The sequence below is a fragment of the Pelecanus crispus genome, chromosome 30 (assembly GCF_030463565.1).
Source record: "Pelecanus crispus isolate bPelCri1 chromosome 30, bPelCri1.pri, whole genome shotgun sequence".
NCBI classification, from domain to species: Eukaryota; Metazoa; Chordata; class Aves; order Pelecaniformes; family Pelecanidae; genus Pelecanus; species Pelecanus crispus.
In genome coordinates, this window is record NC_134672.1 from 184,675 (window position 1) to 196,954 (window position 12,280).

Here is a 12,280-nt window from a genome sequence, read left to right on the forward strand (position 1 = left end):
CCCCAGTGCTCCCAGTGCCCTCCCAGAGCCTCCCCAGTACTCTCCCAGTACCCCCAGTACCCTCCCAGAGCCTCCCCAGTACTCTCCCAGTGTTCCCAGTGCCCTCCCAGAGCCTCCCCAGTACTCTCCCAGTACCCCCAGTACCCTCCCAGAGCCTCCCCAGTACTCTCCCAGTGCTCCCAGTACCCTCCCAGAGCCTCCCCAGTACTCTCCCAGTGCTCCCAGTGCCCTCCCAGAGCCTCCCCAGTACTCTCCCAGTGCTCCCAGTGCCCTCCCAGAGCCTCCCCAGTACTCTCCCAGTACCCCCAGTACCCTCCCAGAGCCTCCCCAGTACTTTCCCAGTGTTCCCAGTGCCCTCCCAGAGCCTCCCCAGTACTCTCCCAGTACCCCCAGTACCCTCCCAGAGCCTCCCCAGTACTCTCCCAGTGCTCCCAGTGCCCTCCCAGAGCCTCCCCAGTACTCTCCCAGTGCTCCCAGTTCCCTCCCAGAGCCTCCCCAGTACCCCCAGTTCCCTCCCAGTGCTCCCAGTACCCTCCCAGTTCCCCCCCAGTGCTCCCAGTGCCCTCCCAGAGCCTCCCCAGTACTCTCCCAGTGCTCCCAGTGCCCTCCCAGAGCCTCCCCAGTACTCTCCCAGTGTTCCCAGTGCCCTCCCAGAGCCTCCCAGTACTCTCCCAGTACCCCCAGTACCCTCCCAGAGCCTCCCCAGTACTCTCCCAGTGCTCCCAGTGCCCTCCCAGAGCCTCCCCAGTACTCTCCCAGAGCCTCCCCAGTACTCTCCCAGTGTTCCCAGTGCCCTCCCAGAGCCTCCCCAGTACTCTCCCAGTACCCCCAGTACCCTCCCAGAGCCTCCCCAGTACTCTCCCAGTGCTCCCAGTGCCCTCCCAGAGCCTCCCCAGTACTCTCCCAGTGCTCCCAGTACCCTCCCAGAGCCTCCCCAGTACTCTCCCAGTGTTCCCAGTGCCCTCCCAGAGCCTCCCCAGTACTCTCCCAGTACCCCCAGTACCCTCCCAGAGCCTCCCCAGTACTCTCCCAGTGCTCCCAGTGCCCTCCCAGAGCCTCCCCAGTACTCTCCCAGTGCTCCCAGTACCCTCCCAGAGCCTCCCCAGTACTCTCCCAGTGTTCCCAGTGCCCTCCCAGAGCCTCCCCAGTACTCTCCCAGTACCCCCAGTACCCTCCCAGAGCCTCCCCAGTACTCTCCCAGTGCTCCCAGTGCCCTCCCAGAGCCTCCCCAGTACTCTCCCAGAGCCTCCCCAGTACTCTCCCAGTGTTCCCAGTGCCCTCCCAGAGCCTCCCCAGTACTCTCCCAGTACCCCCAGTACCCTCCCAGAGCCTCCCCAGTACTCTCCCAGTGCTCCCAGTGCCCTCCCAGAGCCTCCCCAGTACTCTCCCAGTGCTCCCAGTGCCCTCCCAGAGCCTCCCCAGTACTCTCCCAGTGTTCCCAGTGCCCTCCCAGAGCCTCCCCAGTACTCTCCCAGTGTTCCCAGTGCCCTCCCAGAGCCTCCCCAGTACTCTCCCAGTGCTCCCAGTGCCCTCCCAGAGCCTCCCCAGTACTCTCCCAGTGCTCCCAGTACCCTCCCAGAGCCTCCCCAGTACTCTCCCAGTGCTCCCAGTGCCCTCCCAGAGCCTCCCCAGTACTCTCCCAGTACCCCCAGTACCCTCCCAGAGCCTCCCCAGTACTCTCCCAGTACCCCCAGTACCCTCCCAGAGCCTCCCCAGTACTCTCCCAGTGCTCCCAGTGCCCTCCCAGAGCCTCCCCAGTTCCCCCAGTACCCTCCCAGAGCCTCCCCAATGCCGTCCCAGTGCTCCCAGTTCCCCCCCCAGTGCTCCCAGTCCCCCCAGTCCCCGGCCCCGGAGTGCTTTGGGGGTCACCGGGTGCACTGGGCCCCACCCCGGCGCCGTTGCCTTTTTAAGAGGGCGGGGCCACGCGGAGCCGTTACCGGGAGGGGCGTGGCCTCGCAGGGAGGGCGGGGCGTGACGGGGCGTGGCCACGGGCCGGGACCGGCCGGGCCTTACCCGCCCCCCCCAACCCCGCCGCTACCGGAAGGGCCCGGCCCGGCCCCAGCGCCCCGCTGCCGCCAGCATGAGGTGAGCGCCGGGGCACCGGGGCGCGGGAATGCCGGGAATGCCGGGAATGCCGGGAGCTGGGCCCGGGAACGGGGCCTGGGGGCACCGGGGGCACCGGGAACCGGTACCGGGAGCACCGGGAAGCACCGGGAACCGGTACTGGGAGCACTGGGGGCACCGGGAAGCACCGGGAACCGGTACCGGGAGCTCTGGGGGGCACCGGGAAGCACCAGGAACCGGTACCGGGAGCTCTGGGGGGCATCGGGAACCGGTACCGGGAGCACTGGGGGCACCGGGAAGCACCGGGAACCGGTACCGGGAGCACTGGGGGAACCGGGAATTGGTACCGGAGGGTACCGGGAGCACTGGGGGCACCGGGAAGCACCGGGAACCGGTACCGGGAGCACTGGGGGCACCGGGAAGCACCGGGAACCGGTACTGGGAGCACTGGGGGCACCAGGAACGGGCACCGGGAGCACTGGGGGGCACCGGGAAGCACCGGGAACCGGTACCGGGAGCACTGGGGGCACCGGGAAGCACCGGGAACTGGTACCGGGAGCTCTGGGGGGCACCGGGAAGCACCGGGAACCGGTACCGGGAGCTCTGGGGGGCACCGGGAACCGCTACCGGGAGCACTGGGGGCACCGGGAAGCACCGGGAACCGGTACCGGGAGCTCTGGGGGGCACCGGGAAGCACCGGGAACCGGTACCGGGAGCACCGGGAAGCACCGGGAACCGGTACTGGGAGCACTGGGGGCACCGGGAAGCACCGGGAACCGGTACCGGGAGCTCTGGGGGGCACCGGGAAGCACCAGGAACCGGTACCGGGAGCTCTGGGGGGCATCGGGAACCGGTACCGGGAGCACTGGGGGCACCGGGAAGCACCGGGAACCGGTACCGGGAGCACTGGGGGAACCGGGAATTGGTACCGGAGGGTACCGGGAGCACTGGGGGCACCGGGAAGCACCGGGAACCGGTACCGGGAGCACTGGGGGCACCGGGAAGCACCGGGAACCGGTACTGGGAGCACTGGGGGCACCAGGAACGGGCACCGGGAGCACTGGGGGGCACCGGGAAGCACCGGGAACGGGCACCGGGAGCACTGGGGGCACCGGGAAGCACCGGGAACCGGTACCGGGAGCACTGGGGGCACCGGGAAGCACCGGGAACCGGTACTGGGAGCGCTGGAGGCACCGGGAAGCACCGGGAACGGGCACCGGGAGCACTGGGGGCACCGGGAAGCACCGGGAACCGGTACCGGGAGCACTGGGGGCACCCGGAACTGGTACCGGAGGGTACTGGGAACACCGGGAAGCACCGGGCACTGGCACTGGGGGTATTGGGGGCACTGGGAAGCACCGGGCACTGGCACTGGGGGTACCGGAGAGCACCGGGAGCTGGTACCGGACGTACCGGGCAGCACCGGCAACTGGTACCGGACGTACCGGCAGCACTGGGAGCACCGGGAACTGGTCCTGGGGTCTCTGGGGGCACCGGGAACTGGTACCGGAGGGTACCGGGAGCACTGGGGGCACTGGGAAGCACCAGGAACGGGCACTGGGGGCACTGGGCAGCACCGGGAGCTGGTACCGGACGTACTGGGGCCACTGGGAAGCACCGGGAACTGGCACTGGGGGCACCGGGAAGTGGTACTGGGGGTACTGGGCAGCACTGGGAACTGGTAACGGACGTACCGGATGTACCGGACGTACTGGGGGCACCGGGAACGGGCACTGGGGGCACCGGGAAGCACCGGGAACGGGCACTGGGGGTACTGGGGAGCACCGGGAACTGGTACCGGGAGCACTGGGAGCACCGGGAATACCGGGAGCTGGCACTGGGGGAACTGGGCAGCACTGGGAGTGGGCACTGGGAACACCGCGGGGTACTGGGAGCATTGGGAAGCCCCGGGAGCTGGCACTGGGGGAACTGGGCAGCAGCGGGAGCACTGGGGGCTGGCACTGGGAGCACTGGGGGAAACTGGGGAGCCCCGGGAGCTGGCACTGGGGGAACTGGGGAGCACCGGGAGCACTGGGGGAAACTGGGGAGCCCCGGGAGCTGGCACTGGGGGAACTGGGGAGCACCGGGAGCACTGGGGGAAACTGGGGAGCCCCGGGAGCTGGCACTGGGGGAACTGGGGAGCACTGGGAGTGGGCACTGGGAGCAGGCACTGGGGGAACGGGGGAGCACTGGGAGTGGGCGCTGGGGGCACTGGGAGCAGGCACTGGGGGAACGGGGGAGCACTGGGAGTGGGCACTGGGAGCAGGCACTGGGGGAACGGGGGAGCACTGGGAGTGGGCGCTGGGGGCACTGGGAGCAGGCACTGGGGGAACGGGGGAGCACTGGGAGTGGGCACTGGGAGCAGGCACTGGGGGAACGGGGGAGCACTGGGAGTGGGCACTGGGGGCACTGGGAGCAGGCACTGGGGGAACGGGGGAGCACTGGGAGTGGGCACTGGGAGCAGGCACTGGGGGCACTGGGAGCACTGGGAGTGGGCACTGGGGGCACTGGGAGCAGGCACTGGGGGAACGGGGGAGCACTGGGAGTGGGCGCTGGGGGCACTGGGAGCAGGCACTGGGGGAATGGGGGAGCACTGGGAAGTGGGCGCTGGGGGCACTGGGAGCAGGCACTGGGGGAACGGGGGAGCACTGGGAGTGGGCGCTGGGGGCACTGGGAGCAGGCACTGGGGGAATGGGGGAGCACTGGGAGTGGGCGCTGGGGGCACTGGGAGCAGGCACTGGGGGAACGGGGGAGCACTGGGAGCATGGGAAGCCCCAGGAACAGGCACTGAGGGTGCTGGGAGCGGGCACTGGGAGCCCCGGGAGTGGACACTGGGGGCACTGGGAGTACTGGGAGCACTGGGAGCGGGCACTGGGAGCTCTGGGAGCCCCCGGAACCGGGCACTGGGAGCACTGGGAGTGGGCACTGGGAGCCCCGGGAGCTGTCACTGGGGGCACTGGGAGTACTGGGAGCGTGCACTGGGAGCCCCGGGAGCTGGTACTGGGGGAACTGGCAGCCCCGGGAGCGGGCACTGGGAGCGGGCACTGGGGGCACTGGGAGCTGGCACTGGGAGCACTGGGAGCCCCCAGACTGGGCACTGGGAGGGGGCACTGGGAGGGAGCAGAGGGGGCACTGGGAGCAGAGCGGGCACTGGGGGCACTGGGGGCACTGGGAGCACTGGGGGCACTGGGAGCGGGCACTGGGGGCACTGGGAGCGGGCACTGGGAGCACTGGGAGGGGGCACTGGGGGCACTGGGAGCACTGGGGGCACTGGGAGCGGGCACTGGGAGGGGGCACTGGGGGCACTGGGGGCACTGGGAGCGGGCACTGGGGGCACTGGGAGCGGGCACTGGGAGGGGGCACTGGGGGCACTGGGGGCACTGGGAGCGGGCACTGGGAGCCCTGGGGGCACTGGGAGCCCTGGGGGCACTGGGGGCACTGGGAGGGGGCACTGGGAGCACTGGGGGCACTGGGAGGGGGCACTGGGGGCACTGGGAGCACTGGGGGCACTGGGAGCGGGCACTGGGAGCGGGCACTGGGAGCACTGGGGGCACTGGGAGCACTGGGGGCACTGGGAGCACTGGGAGCGGGCACTGGGGGCACTGGGAGCACTGAGGGCACTGGGAGGGGGCACTGGGGGCACTGGGAGCACTGGGGGCACTGGGAGCACTGGGAGGGGGCACTGGGAGCGGGCACTGGGGGCACTGGGAGCACTGGGGGCACTGGGAGCACTGGGGGCACTGGGAGCACTGGGAGGGGGGCACTGGGAGCGGGCACTGGGGGCACTGGGAGCACTGGGGGCACTGGGAGCACTGGGGGCACTGGGAGCCCCGGGCGCCGCCGCGGTGCCGGCTGGGAGCCGGGGGGGGGCGGGGGGTTCAGGTCGGCCCTACACAAACACAGCCCCTCCCCCCCCGCACCCTGAGGAAGTGGGGGAGGGGCCGGGCCCGGGGCCCCCCTGGAGAAGAGGAAGGAAAAAGGGGGGGGCGGGGGGGGGGGGTTGGGGTGCGCGCGGGGGTTGGGTGCTCGGGGGAGGGGGGGGCAGCACCCATGGGTGCCCCACGGCTGGTCCTGGGGGTCCCCAACCCTGGGGGTCCGCACCCGGGGGGTCCCACACCCAAGGGTGCCGGTGCTGGGGGGGGTCCCCGCACCCAGGGGGGCACCAAGGGGGGGGCCAGCACCCATGGGTGTCACACAGCTGGGGGTGCTGGTGCCGGGGGGGTCTGGCACCCATGGGTGTCACAGAGGTGGGGGTGCCGGGGGGGGGGGTCTGGCACCCATGGGTGTCACAGAGGTGGGGGTGCCGGGGGGGGGGGGTGTCTGGCACCCATGGGTGTCACAGAGGTGGGGGTGCCGGGGGGGTCTGGCACCCATGGGTGTCACACAGCTGGGGGTGCTGGGGGGGCCAGCACCCATGGGTGTCACAGAGGTGGGGGTGCCGGGGGGGGTCTGGCACCCATGGGTGTCACAGAGGTGGGGGTGCCGGGGGGGGGGGTCTGGCACCCATGGGTGTCACACAGCTGGGGGTGCCGGGGGGGGGGGTCTGGCACCCATGGGTGTCACAGAGGTGGGTGTGCTGGGGGGGGGGTCTGGCACCCATGGGTGTCACAGAGGTGGGGGTGCCGGGGGGGGTCTGGCACCCACGGGTGTCACAGAGGTGGGGGTGCCGGGGGGGTCTGGCACCCATGGGTGTCACACAGGTGGGGGTGCCGGGGGGGTCTGGCACCCATGGGTGTCACACAGCTGGGGGTGCTGGGGGGGGTCTGGCACCCACGGGTGTCACACAGGTGGGGGTGCTGGGGGGGGGTCTGGCACCCATGGGTGTCACACAGCTGGGGGTGCTGGGGGGGCCAGCACCCATGGGTGTCACAGAGGTGGGGGTGCCGGGGGGGTCTGGCACCCATGGGTGTCACACAGGTGGGGGGTGCTCATCTGGGGGGGCCAGCACCCATGGGTGTCACAGAGGTGGGGGTGCCGGGGGGGTCTGGCACCCATGGGTGTCACACAGGTGGGGGTGCTGGGGGGGGTCTGGCACCCATGGGTGTCACAGAGGTGGGTGTGCTGGGGGGGGGGGTCTGGCACCCATGGGTGTCACACAGGTGGGGGTGCCGGGGGGGGGGGTCTGGCACCCATGGGTGTCACACAGCTGGGGGTGCCGGGGGGGGGGGTCTGGCACCCATGGGTGTCACACAGGTGGGGGTGCCGGGGGGGGGGGTCTGGCACCCATGGGTGTCACACAGGTGGGGGTGCTGGGGGGGGTCTGGCACCCATGGGTGTCACAGAGGTGGGGGTGCCGGGGGGGTCTGGCACCCATGGGTGCCACAGAGGTGGGGGTGCCGGGGGGGTCTGGCACCCATGGGTGCCACGCTGCTTGGGATGCTCATCTGGGGGGGGTCTGGCACCCATGGGTGCCATGTCACTCAGGGTCCATGGGCCAGGGGGTCTGGCACCCATGGGTGCCACGCTGCTGGGGGTGCTCATGACAGAGTGGCTGGGAAGCTGCCTGGCCGAAAAGGACCTGGGGGTGTTGGGTGACAGCGGCTGAACGTGAGCCAGCAGTGTGCCCAGGTGGCCAAGAAGGCCAACAGCATCCTGGCCTGTATCAGGGATAGTGTGGCCAGCAGGAGCAGGGCAGGGATCGTGCCCCTGTGCTTGGCACTGGTGAGGCCGCACCTGGAATGCTGTGTCCAGTTTTGGGCCCCTCACTCCAAGAAGGACATTGGGGTGCTGGGGCGTGGCCAGAGAAGGGCAACGGAGCTGGGGCAGGGTCTGGAGCACAGGGCTGGTGGGGAGCGGCTGAGGGAGCTGGGGGTGTTCAGCCTGGAGAAGAGGAGGCTGAGGGGAGACCTGATCGCTCTCTACAACTCCCTGAAAGGAGGGGGCAGTGAGGTGGGTGTTGGGCTCTTCTCCCAAGTAGTTAGCGATAGGACGAGAGGAAATGGGCTCAAGCTGCGCCAGGGGAGGTTTAGGTTGGAAATTAGGAAGTATTTCTTTACGGAAAGGGTGGTCAAGCATTGGACCAGGCTGCCCAGAGAGGTGGTGGAGTCCCCATCCCTGGAAGCGTTCAAAAAACGGGCAGAGGTGGCACTTGGGGACATGGTTTGGTGGGCGTGGGGGTGTTGGGTGACGTTGGGCTGATGGTCTTGGAGATCCTTCCCAACCTTAATGATTTATAGTTTGACTTTCATTAAAAATAATCCACCCTCCAGGGCAGGAAACATGGAATTCCTACTCTACCCTTAACTGGTTGAGTGTGGCCTTGGCAGCGTTGGTTACTGGTTGGACTGGGGGATCTTCAAGGTCTTTCCCAACCCCAACGATTGGATGATCCTGTGATTCAGGACAAGGTTTGGTGGCCATGGGGGTGTTGGGTTGGCGTTGGGCTGATGATCCTAGGGATCCTTCCCAGCCTCAGTGATTCCCAGTTTTCCTTTCACTATAAATAATCCATCCCCTAAGGCAGGAAACATGGAATTCCTACTCTACCCTTAACTGGTTGAGTGGTGGCCTTGGCAGCGTTGGTTACTGGTTGGACTGGGGGATCTTCAAGGTCTTTCCCAACCCCAACGATTGGATGATTCTGTGATATGGGTTCTGGCACCCATGGGTGCCACACGGCTCAGGGTGCTCATGCCAGGGGGTCCAGCACCCATGGGTGTCACGCCACTCAGAGTACATGTGACATGGGTTCCAGCACCCACGGGTGCCACGCCGCTCGGGGTACACGTGACATGGGTGTCATGCTGCTTGGGGTACACGTGACATGGGTTCCAGCACCCACGGGTGCCACGCCGCTCGGGGTACACGTGACATGGGTGTCATGCTGCTTGGGGTACACGTGACATGGGTTCCAGCACCCACGGGTGCCACGCCGCTCGGGGTACACGTGACATGGGTGTCATGCTGCTTGGGGTACACGTGACATGGGTTCCAGCACCCACGGGTGCCACGCCGCTCGGGGTACACGTGACATGGGTGTCATGCTGCTTGGGGTACACGTGACATGGGTTCCAGCACCCATGGGTGCCACGCCGCTCGGGGTACACGTGACATGGGTGTCATGCTGCTTGGGGTACACGTGACATGGGTTCCAGCACCCATGGGTGCCACGCCGCTCGGGGTACACGTGACATGGGTGTCATGCTGCTTGGGGTACACGTGACATGGGTACCAGCACCCATGGGTGCCACGCCGCTCGGGGTACACGTGACATGGGTTCCAGTACCCATGGGTGCCATGCCGCTCGGGGTACACGTGACATGGGTTCCAGCACCCACGGGTGCCATGCCGCTCGGGGTACACGTGACATGGGTGTCATGCTGCTCGGGGTACACGTGACATGGGTTCCAGCACCCATGGGTGTCATGCTGCTTGGGGTACATGTGACATGGGTTCCAGCACCCATGGGTGCCATGCCGCTTGGGGTACATGTGACATGGGTGTCATGCTGCTTGGGGTACACGTGACATGGGTTCCAGCACCCATGGGTGCCACGCCGCTCGGGGTACACGTGACATGGGTTCCAGCACCCACGGGTGCCATGCCACTTGGGGTACACGTGACATGGGTGTCATGCTGCTTGGGGTACACGTGACATGGGTTCCAGCACCCATGGGTGCCACGCCGCTCGGGGTACACGTGACATGGGTTCCAGTACCCATGGGTGCCATGCCGCTCGGGGTACACGTGACATGGGTACCAGCACCCATGGGTGCCACGCTGCTCGGGGTACACGTGACATGGGTACCAGCACCCACGGGTGCCATGCCGCTCGGGGTACACGTGACATGGGTGTCATGCCGCTCGGGGTACACGTGACATGGGTTCCAGCACCCATGGGTGCCACGCCGCTCGGGGTACACGTGACATGGGTTCCAGCACCCACGGGTGCCATGCCGCTCGGGGTACACGTGACATGGGTGTCATGCTGCTCGGGGTACACGTGACATGGGTTCCAGCACCCATGGGTGCCACACCGCTCATGCCAGGGTGGTCTGGCACCCATGGGTGCCCCACAGCCGGGGGTGCTGGTGCCAGGGGGCTGCAGCACCCATGTGCTCCCACCCTATGGGGGTTCCCCACCCCACAGGGTGCCCCCCCCCGGGGTGACACCCATCCCCTGGGGTGCCCACCCATCATTCCTCCCTCCCTCCCGCAGCGAGACGGTGCTGTGCAGCACCCGGGCCACGGTGCTGCTCTACGACGACACCCAAAAGCAGTGGGTGCCGGCGGGTGGGGGGCCCCAGACCCTCAGCTGCGTCCAGCTCTACCACCACCCCGGCACCAACGCCTTCCGCCTGGTGGGACGCAAGATGCAGCCCGACCAGCAGGTGAGGGTGCCCGGGGGGCACCCATGGGTGCAGGGGGGGGGGCTGTGGGTCAACGCTGGGCTTAGGGTGGGCTCGGGGCACCCATGGGTGCTGTAGGGGCTATGGGGCAATGCAATGCATGGTGATGCTCTGTGGGGCACCCATGGGTATGGGGGGCTCCGTGGGGCACTCATGGGTATGGGGGGGTTCTGTGGGGCACCCATGGGTGCGGGTGGGGCTACGGGTCAATGCTGGGCTTAGGGTGGGCTCGGGGCACCCATGGGTGCTGTAGGGGCTATGGGGCAATGCAATGCATGGTGATGCTCTGTGGGGCACCCATGGGTATGGGGGGCTCCGTGGGGCACTCATGGGTATGGGGGGGGTTCTGTGGGGCACCCATGGGTGCGGGTGGGGCTACGGGTCAATGCTGGGCTTAGGGTGGGCTCGGGGCACCCATGGGTGCTGTAGGGGCTATGGGGCAATGCAATGCATGGTGATGCTCTGTGGGGCACCCATGGGTATGGGGGGGCTCTGTGGGGCACCCATGGGTATGGGGGGGTTCTGTGGGGCACCCATGGGTGCAGGAGGGTCTATATGCCAATAGTGGGCCTAGGGTGGGTATGAGTGCTGTAGAGCCTACGGCGCAACGCAATGCATGGCGACGCTCTGTGGGGCACCCATGGGTGTGGGGGGGCTCTGTGGGGCACCCATGGGTATTGGGGGGCTCTGTGGGGCACCCATGGGTATGGGGGGGGCTCTGTGGGGCACCCATGGGTGCAGGAGGGTCTATATGCCAACAGTGGGCCTAGGGTGGGCATGAGTGCTGTAGAGCCTACGGCGCAACGCAATGCATGGCGACGCTCTGCGGGGCACCCATGGGTATGGGGGGGCTCTGTGGGGCACCCATGGGTGCAGGAGGGTCTATATGCCAACAGTGGGCCTAGGGTGGGCATGGGTGCCGTAGAGCCTACGGCGCAACGCAATGCATGGCGACGCTCTGCGGGGCACCCATGGGTATGGGGGGGCTCTGCGGGGCACCCATGGGTATGGGGGGGCTCTGTGGGGCACCCATGGGTGCAGGAGGGTCTATATGCCAACAGTGGGCCTAGGGTGGGCATGAGTGCTGTAGAGCCTACGGCGCAACGCAATGCATGGCGACGCTCTGCGGGGCACCCATGGCTCCGGGGGCCCCGCCGGGGCTCTGGGAGCACCCCTGGGTGCCCCCCCCTACCCCACCCCAGCACCTATGGGTGCCCGCAGGTGGTGCTGAACTGCCCGCTGGGGCGGGGGCTGCGCTACAGCCAGGCCACCCCCCAGTTCCACCAGTGGCGGGACGCCCGCCGGGTGTGGGGGCTCAGCTTCGGCGCCCCCCGCGAGGCCGCCCTCTTCGCCGCCGCCGTCCTGCGGGCCCTGCGGGCGCTGGAGGAGGGTGCGTATGGGTGCTTGGGGGGGGGGGGGGCACCCATGGTAGGGGGCTGACGCCCATGGCCTTGTTTGGTGTCGTCCCCCCCCCACCCACCCATGCAGGCACCCCGCTGTCATGGCCGGAGCCCGAGGGTTCGGTTTCGGAGGAGCCCGAGCAGCAGGAAAGGGGGGGGACCCCCAGGTTGGGGTGGGTGCTGGGGGGGACCCCCCGTGCCGTATCGGGGACAGTGGGTGCTGGGGGGCCATGGGTGCTGGCTGGGACCCCCTGTGCCATATGGGGGGCCATGGGTGCTGGGGGGGACCCCCTATGCCATGTGGGGGGCTGTGGGTGCTGGGGGGGCCGTGGGTGCTGGGGGGGACCCCCTATGCCATGTGGGGGGCTGTGGGTGCTGGGGGGGCCGTGGGTGCTGGGGGGGACCCCCTATGCCATATGGGGGGCCATGGGTGCCGTGGGGGACCCCCTGTGCTGTGGGGGGGGGCTG

The 12,280-nt window shown here is 68.5% G+C and overlaps 1 protein-coding gene across 1 annotated transcript in view; it reads left to right on the top strand.

The window, feature by feature from the left end:
* The window catches only part of B9D2 (B9 domain containing 2), a 34,981-nt gene that overhangs the window by 18,267 nt on the left and 4,434 nt on the right, over window positions 1-12,280 (top strand). The window contains 5 exon segments of the mRNA XM_075725387.1: window positions 1,960-2,058; window positions 2,060-2,085; window positions 10,223-10,394; window positions 11,634-11,802; window positions 11,901-11,979. Coding sequence (XP_075581502.1) covers window positions 1,960-2,058; window positions 2,060-2,085; window positions 10,223-10,394; window positions 11,634-11,802; window positions 11,901-11,979 — 545 coding nt within the window.